The 12,452-nt window shown below is 40.7% G+C and overlaps 1 protein-coding gene across 1 annotated transcript in view; it reads left to right on the top strand.

Moving 5' to 3' along the window:
• The window catches only part of LOC135496886 (exosome complex component 10-like), a 38,893-nt gene that overhangs the window by 7,473 nt on the left and 18,968 nt on the right, over positions 1–12,452 (top strand). The window contains exons 5-12 of the mRNA XM_064786456.1: positions 2,305–2,464; positions 4,413–4,473; positions 5,417–5,492; positions 6,652–6,762; positions 7,604–7,747; positions 8,269–8,459; positions 10,291–10,447; positions 11,370–11,518. Of these exons, the coding sequence (XP_064642526.1) occupies positions 2,305–2,464; positions 4,413–4,473; positions 5,417–5,492; positions 6,652–6,762; positions 7,604–7,747; positions 8,269–8,459; positions 10,291–10,447; positions 11,370–11,518 (1,049 nt within the window). The remainder of the gene's footprint in view (positions 1–2,304; positions 2,465–4,412; positions 4,474–5,416; positions 5,493–6,651; positions 6,763–7,603; positions 7,748–8,268; positions 8,460–10,290; positions 10,448–11,369; positions 11,519–12,452) is intronic.

The following is a 12,452-nucleotide window of genomic DNA, read 5'->3' as shown; positions in this document are numbered from 1 at the left end:
TGCTTTGATCAGGCAAACATGGAAAAGCGCTATATAAGAATTCAATATGATTATGACTCCAGCTCTCGAGCTGAAGTCAGTATTGTTGTTGCTCATTATTGGCTCACCGTAAGGGGAGTCTATATGATAACGCTGTGTCCGTCGTCGTCGTCGTCGTCGTATCCTAACAGTGGCACGTTTCTTAACTGCTAGGGCTATGAACTTGAAACTTTGTACACAGAATGCCCTAGGTCAGCTGACCTCTGACACTGATTTTCGGTCCGATCTGATTCTCTGTTTGGCCACCAGGGGGCCAAATGTCGATATCTAAAAAGTGTGATATCTCGCTTATTAGTGACTTGTTTTCGATAAAACTTTTGTTGTAGGTACTCATAGCAAATATACATTTTATATTATACGGGTTTTTAATTTGACCTTGTTTTCAAGGTCACAGAGGTCATATGGCGTAAATTGGCCATTAGAGTGTAAACTATGGCACGTTTCTTAACCACTAAAGCTATGAACTTGAAACTTGGTACATATAACCCCCTATATCACATAGCCTCTGGTGCTGAATTTTGGTTCGATCTGATTCCTAACTTTGCCACCAGGGGGCCAAAAGTGGAAATCTAAAAAGTGTGATATCTCGCTTATAAGTGACTTGTTTTCGATAAAACTTTTGTTGTAGGTACTCATAGCAAATATACATTTTATATTATACGGGTTTTCAATTTGACCTACTTTTCAAGGTCACAGAGGTCATATGGCGTAAATTGGCCATTAGAGTGTAAACTATGGCACGTTTCTTAACCACTAAAGCTATGAACTTGAAACTTGGTACATATAACCCCCTATATCACATAGCCTCTGGTGCTGAATTTTGGTTCGATCTGATTCCTAACTTTGCCACCAGGGGGCCAAAAGTGGAAATCTAAAAAGTGTGATATCTCGCTTATAAGTGACTTGTTTTCGATAAAATTCTTATGGTAGGTACTGTTAGGAAGAATACATCACATGTTTTACGGGTTTTCAATTTGACCTACTTTTCAAGGTCACAGAAGTCATATGGCGTAAATTGGCTGTTAGAGTGTAAACTATGGCACGTTTCTTAACCAGTAAAGCTATGAACTTGAAACTTGGTGCATATAACCCCCTACATCAGATAACGTCTGATGTCGAATTTTGGCCTGATCTGATTCTTTATTCGGCCACCAGGGGGCCATAACGGAAAAAGGAAGAAGTGCAATATCTTGCTTATTTATGTGAATTGTTTTCGATAAAATTTTATGGCAGGGACTCCTAGCAAGGATACATCACATTTCCTATGATTTTTGGATTTGACCTCCTTTTCTAGGTCACAGAGGTCAAATGGCGTAAATTGACCGTTCGAGTGTAACTATGGCACGTTTCTTAACTGCTAAAGCTATGAACTTGAAAGTTGGTACATGTAACCCCCTACATCAGATAATCTCTGACACCGAATTTTGGCCTGATCTGATTCTTGATTTGGCCACCAGGGGGTCAAAACTGAAAAAGTAGGACGTGCAATATCTCGCTTATTAATGTCTTTTTTTTCGATGATTTTTTTATTGCAGGGACTCTTAGCAATCACATGATATTGATCTTATTGATGTCATAGACAATTATTGGTTGGATCATAAACTTATATATACTGCCCTGTCTTATTACTTGACATCAATACACATCTAAAAAAAGTCTTCATGCCTGATTGTGTTCACCATATTCACCTCTAAACTAAGCATGATCCTGCCTACTAAAAGATGTATACGGTGAGCACAATGGCCCCTGGCCGTTTCATTATTATTATTATTATTGCATTGAAAATTCACAAAATTTGCGTAAACGCTGGCACTGGCTACAGACTTTCTTTAAAAAACCCTGCCACCCAAGGTGTTAATCTTAGTAGTAGAGCTCATGCCTTATCTAGATTGTTTCAAATGAATCCAACAACCTGGCATTGGCAACCACTTTGGGCGGCGAATTCAATGGCATCCCAACTCTCTCTCTTCAAAGCTGACTCATCTCTGGTCTTACAGGGATTTTGCCCTCAATTTGAAGTTGGGTTTTTTTGGGGGGGGGGCATTTTAAATAAAATATTTTAACATTTCTTATCTTTTATTTAAGACCTACATTTATGTACATGTATATGTTTTCCAGCTGATTTTCATCACAAGTGTCAACTGGAATTCACATTACTCAAGCTATATGTGAACACATTTCGAGGTTTATGATGCAAAAACTTATCTTTCTAAAGATGTTCGAGAGTTCATGCGACTTTTAGTTCATATTAAAGCTTCTTTTCAGCCAACAACGCCATCCACTGCCAAAAAGTCAAGCTACAGGCTTCTTGCTGCCAGGTTTGTGCAGAGGCCTCAGTTGAAGTTCAAGGAAAAGGTTGATAACACATCGAGACCATTCTACCCGAAGTTAACAGTGAAGCCACATGCGCTGAAATCTTTAAACGGTGAGTGGAAGTGCACAGTTAGACCACATTGGCATTCTTATTCTTAGCCCTTAGAAGCCTAGGTTCCCCAGAGGTACCCACCTCCGTACCCTGGGTTCCTGGGGTATTTAGAGGGTATTTGAAAAGAATCTAGAATAAAAACTATAAGAGAAAACCTTTCCAACTGAAGTTTGTGATGTTCATCTAGCTTTCCTCTATCTATTAAAAAAGAGTTCTGAATGAAAGAAGACGCCCCCATTTCTTTAAACGGAGGCGAAAATGCGAGTGGTGGCCACTTTCTTGACATTTTTACCGAAATCAGCTCTTTCCCAGCCCTAGGCACCCTGCTGGGCTGCCCTATGAGAAGATTGTCTGCTTGACTGGCGTCAGCAACACGCTGAGCGATGGGAGAGACATCCTGTGGTAGGTGGCTGAACTAATACTTGTTCAGTAGCTGATAGCAATGGGCCTAACCATTTGGTACCAAAACCGGCCGCTCGGGTATATGTGCTTCTTGTCAGCGGCACAGAAACCGCCCGCTCGGGTTCTAGGGGTTAAGGTGTTGACTTTTGAAGGCAGAAAGATAGGAACATTAGTTGGTTGTGTGTGCGTGTCTGCACCAAGGAGAATCAATATCCTGTGTGAGACAGCTTCAGACGGCACAATTTGGATATGATACTGTGACGTCTGTGTTATTACCCATTCCAGAATCACTCACACATTTGCACAAATAGTACAACTGTCAAAATGCACTAAACACAACTAAAGAAAAAGAAACAATAGCTCAAATGATTGTCATAAAAAAGTTCTTTGATTTTTTTGGAAAAGTGTTCAATCTCAAGACACAGCTTTAAAAGGAAAGCTGAAGAAACCACTGCATGTAACGTCAAATGTTGATGTCAGCTCCAATCAATGTCACAATCATAGCGAATACCAGTCACAGTTTTTAACATGATCAGCAAACTATCTGACTGATTTCACTTGTCCTTCGGTCTTGGAGCTGGCTTCTGGGCTTTTCAGTGCGTCAAGCCATTGCTGAGGTTGCTGAGGTTGGAAACCCCTGGATGCTTCTCCGGGTGGTCTGCATCACCCATATCCAGATGAGGACCATATGTAATGGTCTGCGTCAACACTCAAGTCATGCTTGTAATTCACCTCGGAGACCCAGAGAAAATATTGACCATAAAGGTCTGAACTCACTGTCGCGTTTTTACGCGGCCTTTCGACGTTGCGTTAAAACGCCGCGATTAGCGCCACAAATGGTATCCATTGAATTCCATAGATGTGTTCCCACTTGGGCGAAGCGACAAAATACCTTGTTTTTGACGCGGCGTTCCACGCGCTCGGGCAAAAGTACGTTGCAAAATTAGCGACCGAAGCGTAGAATTCGCCGCAAATTATAACATCATCGTGGGGTCTCGTGATATAAATTGTAAGGTTGACAGAGGTTTAAGTTGTGGTATTAAGATAGGCATTTGTCACTGCAGTGCCGGTACATGTGTGCAGTTAGGAATTGTCTCCCAAACCCATTGGCACCATGTCTTCAGACCTGATAGAGAGATTGATAGTTCAAATCGAAAAACATCCTTCGATTAATGACAAATCCTTGTCAGAATATAAAGATGTTGACAAGAAGGAAGGTATCTGAAGAAAAAAATTGTCTGCGCTTTCTTTTTCTCTTCGCATACAGGTACGATACCATGATTTCAGCAAAATCCGAATCCGAGTCAGACATTTTTGCAACACGTCTGTGCCAGCTGTTTGGTATGGAAAGTCTATACCCTTGTCTGCACCCTTTCACCGCCAGCGATTATACGCTTCAGTGAGAACAGGTTACAAAATCTCTGTCGCAACGTTTTCCCGTCGTGTGAAATCGCAGCGTTTTTTCCAAGGCGTCAAAAGACGACAGTGAGTTCAGGCCTTTATATTTCAGACTTAGAGTTTTAAACACAACGTTCACTATTTTCAGAAAGTATCCGATTGAATCTGCCTGACGATGATGAAGAGGATGAGAAGATAGTGTCTAATGAGTAAGAAATAGTTTATGTAATAGCCACTTCAATACCGCAATGTCGCTTTGCCTGAGACTTCTAGTTACTCCTGTAGTCCAACGAGATGCACTTATTGTTTATGACTAATTTTGAATCCCCCTTCCGCAGAGTTTTCATCACTGTTTGAATTTCTGATTGCATCTTGGGAATTGGTTGGAATTTTTTGGGATCCATCTCAAAATTGATCATAAGACTATGTCATTCATATAGAAGAGATCTGATGAAGCGAGTTATAGATAGCAGATGCACCCATTTAAGAGGCCAGTGGTGTTGTAGTTCGTGTGCTAGACCTCGGTTGCACGTTCAAATCACTTCCTAGTCACCTCATTCTTTCCAAAGAGAAGTCGTTGTTTAAGGGGGACTATGGACGGGAGCAGGGGGATTAAGTAGGCTATCTTCGGTTGACTAATATGCACACATGGCCCTTGGTCATATTTTATTCAACACTCAATATATTCCTCGTAAAAGCGTGAATTAATAGTTTAGACGTACTGTGAGGTGGACAAGACCCCCTATTGGCGACTTGGTGTGTTTATCTTGCCTACCTAGATGCTGCCTTTAGAGTCCCTTTAACTGATGGTCTTTATTTGTTGCTACTCAAAGATTTCTGTACGCCAAGCGCTTTTGATGAAAAAGCAGAATTCAAAATTTTTTCCTGCTTCACCAAAGACTGTCACGTGTGTGAGCTATTCTAATGTAAATTCAAAGGGATGGTTTTGGAGAAACTTGTTATAGAATACATGTAGTAGAGAGTTTAACATCAACTCAATGGCTGTCCAAGATATTTTTTATGTCGTTTGGGCTCTGGGTGTCAGATCACAAACAGGTTTGACATTATTTCAGGCCTACAGCATAATGCACTATGTAAGAACTTTTATTTATTTATTTTTTACCATCAAGGTTCTACAACTTGATATTTCAGTTACCCCCATCCATATGAGTATGAGATCAACCAGCTAGAGTATGACCCATCCAAGCTAGAGAAACAGGTTCCAAAGGCAAGGAAAAGTTGAGGAAAAAAACTGTGATGTGCAGTAGATTTGTCAGCGCATACAATACAAAAGCGAAAAAAAAAAGAAAGTTGTTTATGCCCAAAATAGAATATTAAGTCCGGGAGCCAGGGGGTCCAACCTGGAAATGACGGATGAAGTTTTTTTGGTTCACCGCAGGGGAGTCTATACAACACCGCTGTGTCCGTCGTCGTCGTCCGTTGTCATCGTCGTCATTGTCTGTATCCTGTTTTAAAAACAGTGGCACGTTTCTTAACCGCTTGAGCTATGAACTTGAAACTTTTTACACAAGACCCCCCTGGTCAGGTGACCTCTGACAATGAATTTCGGTTGGATCTGATTCTGGACTTGGCCACCAGGGGGCCAGAAGTGGAAACCTAAAAAGTGTGATATCTCTCTTACGAGTGACTCGTTTTCGATGAAATTGTTATGGGAGGTTCTCCTAGTATTAGCATACATCATGCATCATACAGGTTTTTGACTTGAAATAATTTATTAAGGTCACAGAGGTCAAATGACGTAAATTGTCCGTTTGAGTGTAACTATGGCACGTTTCTTAACCGATAAAGCTATGAACTTGAAATTTGATACACATGACCCCCTATGTCATATAATCTCAACGAGTTTTTGATTTGACCTAATTTTCAAGGTCACAGAGGTCAGATGGCATAAATTGTCCGTGGCACGTTTCTTAACCGCTTAAACTATAAACTTGAAATTTGGAACACATGATTCCCTATGTCATGTTACCTCTGACACCAAATTTTGATCCGATCTGATTCTCGACTTGGCCACCAGGAGGCCAAAACTAAAAAAGGTAAAAAGTGCAATATCTCGCTTATTCGTGACTTGTTTTCGTGATTTTTTTATGGTAGGTACTCCAAGCAAGGATACATCACATGTCATACCAACTTTGGTTTGACCTACATAATATACAAACAGCATGTTGTTTAACCAGGATGAATTCCTAACCACCAAATATCTATACGGTGAGCACAGTGGCCCCTGGCCGTTTTATTACTCTGTAATTACCATCACTATCGGCACAGAAAATAAAAGTACTTGGATTTGGATGAACAGACAGGTTGATGTCATAATCTATTCCACTGATGTTGTGCTATAATCTGATGCCTTTTGTTCACTTTAGGAGCCTCTGCCCATAGAAGAAACACCATTAACATTTGTGGATAAATTACCTGATTTGGAGAAGATGATTTCGGTGCTGAGAAAGGAACAAGAAATTGCTGTGGATTTGGAGGTATGATCAAGAAGAGACTGGTCTTGTTCCTAACTCCACTCTCCTGTTTAACCCTTTCACTGCCAATAACGTTTTAAAACGTTATTGAAAATAGGTTGCTAAATTGCCAATAACGTTTCAAAACGTTATCTCTGTGTTTCCATCTACTCATCAAAAAGTAAACCAAACTATTGGTTCTACGTTGATTTAAACCTCCCGCCATGTCTTCGGAAGTGTTCTCGGAAGCATTCGGTTCAATCTCGTGCCCAGGAAGTGGGTATTTCGAGTCGGGTGAATTGGTGAAGATAGACCAATTTGAGATCAATTTGCGTGATCAGCCTGATTCTGATGGTGATAATGTTGGGGGTAATGATATAAGTAGTAGTGACAATGACTCAGGTGATGGTGGGCAGGGGGCGCAGCCTGCTGCAGCTGGTGATCAAGCTGCACGTGGCCGTGGGCGCCCAAGAGGGCCCCCAGCTCCTGCTACAAAAAAGTGGTAAAAATGGCAAAAATGCTGGCAAGATGGGGGAATAACTTTAAAATAGGGCCGGCAGTGAAAGAGTTAACGAAGACCAACAGTGACCTCGAGAGCACTGTATTGGAGATCATCGCTTGTTCTATGACTATTACCATTTTACAGGTTGTTTGGATGAATGCGAAAACCTGAAACATGTTAAGCTCAAGACAAACTTGACATTCTCAGCAGTAAATGAAGATATAACGGCCTAATATCCTTTGCAGCTGTGACCATGTTGGACAAGACTGGTCATTCTCAGAATATCCATTGTTCAGAATGACAGATAATTGAACGATTTTGTCACAATGTGCATGTGTCATGTTGTTGCATTCTATCTTTCAGCATCATTCCTACCGTTCCTACCTGGGTATCACATGCCTGATACAGATCTCGTCCAGGAGCCAAGATTGGATTGTTGATGCCCTAGCTCTCAGGTCGGACATTCATCTGCTAAATGATGTGATGACAGACCCGAACATCATCAAGGTAACACAGGATCATTTTCAAAAATTGGATAATAAATTCTGTCCAAACCAAAATGTTCCTTGAATAATCATGAATATGCTTTCAATTGAATTCTTTGAGAATTGTGTCTGGTATAGCTCTTGTGGACTACTACAGTATGGATTACAACCGGCAATAATTTTTTAACCCAGAGAGCTTGACAATAAAAAATAGCTCTTGTGTTGGATGGAACATGGGCAGATAATGAACTTGATTTTTGTGACTTGCCACTCTGGGTTTGACTCTTTTGATGGGTAGACTTGTTTTATCTGATTTGAGCATTATTCATTTATTTGAGGATTTGAAATTTTGTGACATTATTGGTCCTGGAACAAAAACATCTGATGTGTAAAGGCAGCAGCTGCTGTTGACTATCTTACACGTTTGGGAAATCGAGGTGAGTATGACCGACTGTCTGGTGTAAGCTCGACCATTTCTTATCACCCTTCGTACTGGATCTTCCAGGGAATGATTTGAGAATCTGTGTGTCCTGTTCTTTCCAGGCACTCCATGGTTCTGACAGTGATGTGGATTGGTTGCAACGTGACTTTGGTGTCTATATCGTCAACATGTTTGATACTGGCCAGGCTTCCAGGGTGCTGAACATGTCTCGCTTCTCCCTTGCCCACTTGATGAGTCATTATTGTCAGGTGACGGCGGATAAACAGTATCAGTTGGCTGACTGGAGAATAAGGTTTGTCAGGTTCATTTTTAGCTCAGCTGACAAAAGTCAGCAGACCTGGTAAAAAAGCTTTTCAAAATGGTGTCCGTCGACATGAGTGCATGTTTTGTAACTGTAAGACCTAGGCACTTCCAATCTTGCCATGAGGAAGAACAGCCAAGGAAATGCCCCTGACAGAAAATTTAGCACAGTTCGACTTAAATTCTTCTCACCAGGGGGCTAAAGGCGTAGATTACAAATAAATTTTTTGTCGCTTTATTCCAATAGATAGAGGTTTGAAACAAATTTGAGGAAGTTTTCGTGCAAGTAGATTTTGATATGAAATTGGAATAGGTTTGATTGATACTACAAGTTGGTGTTGCTGAGCAAAAATCTGCATTGATCAAGTTTTAAATTGATTTGAATTTTCCGCTATTGTATAACTTCGAAGGTTGTGAGTTTATCCTTCAAGGAAAAAAATTCCCTTTTCACTTGTATATTACATTTTCTTTATTTTTTTAAAAATTTGACAGCGGCCATCTTTGAAGTCATATTTTGCCATTTTATAGCCTTTGGCTGTAGCTAGAGTGACTAAATTGTCGGTGTATCTGATAAGTCTCCATTACATATCACCCAGGTATTCGACTAATAAGTGGCACATTTTGTTATTATTTGTCGAAGAGTCTTTTTACTTTGGTATACATGTATATGCGTGATATAGGCCTATCAATAGGTAAACGAAAATAATTGAGGTTGAAAGAGACCTACCTGGTACTTTCCATGTTTTGTGCATTGTATTTAACCCATGTATTTCAGCTGAGCACCTGGCCCTTGTGCCTCTTGTTTACCCGTTGGGACATGATTTTGAATTGACAGGACACATTTTATACAGAATACACACATTGTTTTTGTGTGTTTTCAACTCAAAATATTTGTTTTCTGATGGGAGAATAAGAAACATGAATAAACTTGTATAATATCATCATGAAGAATAGAAATTTTAAAAAAAATCCAATCCTTTCCATTCATGATTCTCACACACTTTTAGGACGATACATGAAAGTCTATCAACATTAAGTCATTGAATACAAGTCTTTTGTAGAGCCCTGCCCAGGGAGCTAAGTGAATTTATTTGTTGATTTCACCACGTAGGAACTACTTGTAGTTGCGGCCCTTATCAATACAAAAGTACAACTTTACCGTACCGTTGTTGACCGTAGAGGCATTCACTAACGGTAACCTTCAAAGAGGCGGCCTCCCATCCCGAAATCCTGTGTACTGATAGTGAGTGATACATTTGGGAACATCTATTCGAGAGACATTATCAGTGACAAGGAGTAGAGAATTAACAAATAGCGCTTGAACAGGATAGCGTACTGAGTAGCGCTTTATAAATAATAGACATTATTTATTATTATTATATACATCTTTTCTGATGATCTGTCATGACACTGTTGACCATTCTCTTTTACTATTTTTCCGTGGTGAAATAGTTGATAGAATTAGGCCTATTAGATTAATTAGAGAAAGGTTTTACTTGTTCAGTTGTCGTTCTTCTGATTGTGAATCCTGCATAGATACTATTGTCTGGTGTGTCCCAGTTGGGAGATCTCTGTTGTGAAATATAGAGAAACTTTCTCTTTTCTACTATTACTAAATCAGGAAACCACGGCAAATGCAGGAAACTAGTTAACACCGGAAACCCGCACAGTTTTCACTGTTGTTTCATTGTTTTCAATATAAGTTTGTAACCGACCACAAAACCTGTGAAAGTCAAACAGGGGCGAACCCAAGCAATCAAGTTTCTCAGTGAACCCTGTCACCACCTGGCTTGTTGTCTTGATATTTTGATGCCTGTTTACAGACCCCTGCCCGATGAGTTGATCAAGTATGCCCGCGAGGATACTCATTATCTCCTCTACATCTATGACAAGATGAAGATTGAACTAATCGAAAAAGGAAATGCTCAGAAGAATCTGCTGATATCAGTATTTGACCGCAGCAAACAACTCTGTCTCAAGGTAAGAATGGTGGTGCGTGTAAATCCCGGTAAAATTGGGTGATTAAAAAAGTACTAAAACAAAAGAATTTATGGTAATATATTTGTTTGACACAGGAAGTTCTTGGAATTGGTTCCCTGTAAGAGGTGCATCCAGGTCCCTGCAGGGGTCAAAAACAAATCGGCTCGTCCGACGCCTGGGACTAGCCACTTTTTACCTTGGGCTAGCAGAAGCAACTAGCCCGAGGGACTAGTGCCTTACCTTGGCAGCCTGACAACCTCTAGATGTTGGTTATAATCCACAATACACCATTCCATTCACCCCAGGATAATCTTTTCAAATCCCAGCAAAGATCCCTGCTGATTCTCACTACTCGGTAAACCCAACCATGCATTCTGTTTATAGTAATACATTGTGTACATGATCAGCTCTGATTGGATGTATGGGTGGCACTTTCTTCCGATGCTAGCCCTCCCGTCAAATGCACTATGATAGATCGTGTGTGTACATGGGGGATGTTTCATTGTAGGAATAACGCCCTATTAATTCCGATTAATTAATCAGCGGCCTTCGGGAATCTCTGTTGAATCACGTGGAATTGTCGTGTGGTGGCTTGGCTCGGGTTAGCAGCTTTTGCCCATGGGCTAGTCTTCTTAAAAGGTAGTCCTGGGCTAGTAGGGAAAATTAGGATTTTTTTACCCCTGCCCTGATGTGCTTGTTGGTGGCCATTTATATGACGTTGACGAGTTAGATTCCTAGGTGCAGCTCTGCTGGCACTTACCATCAAATGTCCATTTCAGTTGATTCATTTCACTGGCAGAATTATAAAAAGCCTGTGATGAAGAGAGTCACTTGGGAATGTATTATAAGCCGGAAGGTGTTTAAACTCCATGCAGATACCAATCATCGAATGTCCATTTCAGTTTATTCACTTTAATTGCAGAAATATAAGAAGCCTGTTTGTGATGAAGAGAGTCACTTGGGATTATATTACAAGAGCCGGAAGGTGTTTAACTCCCAGCAGATGTTTGCTCTGAAACAGCTGTTTGCCTGGCGAGATAAGGTTGCTCGCGATGAGGATGAGAGTTTGGGGTGAGTACTTACTTATTCTCCACAATATGGTGACCAAAGTCCTCATCTGTTTGATCATTTTTGTGTCTTAAAACCTGGATGGTTGCTAGTCTCTGTGAATTTTGATTGATGCCGATGGTTTGACTGCTTCCATTTACCTTATTCAGTGTCTCTCTCCTCTTCTTAACCCTGTAAGGACTACAGGTATTTTGATGGTAACACCGGTCCGACAAAGTTGCGCTGAATGAAAAATGTACAGCATAGAATCTGGGGAATCCCCTCTGTGTGTTTCTAAAACACGGACTAGGCCATTTGCTGCAGCCGGAACGAAGTTCTAACGTGTACTTTATTGCTCGCACAGATGCGAGATCAGGCCGTCAGGACGGAAATCGGTTGCTCTCAGCAGTGCGAGATCAGTCCTTAACACTTTCAGCGCCATTCGACGTAATTTTACGTCTTGCAAGTTCACACGGTTGAGCCATCCGACGTAATATTACGTCGCATTTTTAAATTTCCCGCTTTGTCTTCGAGGCGACTAGCAGCGCAGTATAGGGGAAAATAATTTAACTATACAGCGCTTGAGGTGATAGTATGATGTTCAGCCAATGTGCTATTTATAGCCAAGATCGTCTGCATTCGAATAGGCGCAATGGCAGGTCGAAGATTGATGACGGGGGAGATGAAGCCGAGAGTATGCCAAAAAGCGGGTATTCGGAAAGACACCAGATATTACTGTTCTATGTGTGGGGTACCATTGTGCAAAATCAAGTGCTTTGCTGACTATCATTCCAAATTAGCATTGTAAAGAGATCTAATAAAGAAGAACCAACACAGAAAATTTCATGTAATTATCTTTATTCCTTCTATTGTTTTCATAATTTTGAAAAAGGGTAAAAAGGGGCGTAACCTTGGCCCCTGGGGGAAGTATGCTAAATATGGCTGGGCGCTGAAAGTG

The sequence above is a fragment of the Lineus longissimus genome, chromosome 12 (genome assembly GCF_910592395.1).
Source record: "Lineus longissimus chromosome 12, tnLinLong1.2, whole genome shotgun sequence".
Classification (NCBI taxonomy): domain Eukaryota; kingdom Metazoa; phylum Nemertea; class Pilidiophora; order Heteronemertea; family Lineidae; genus Lineus; species Lineus longissimus.
Note: the sequence above shows the minus strand (reverse complement) of the source record. Positions and strands in the feature narration are given on the sequence as shown.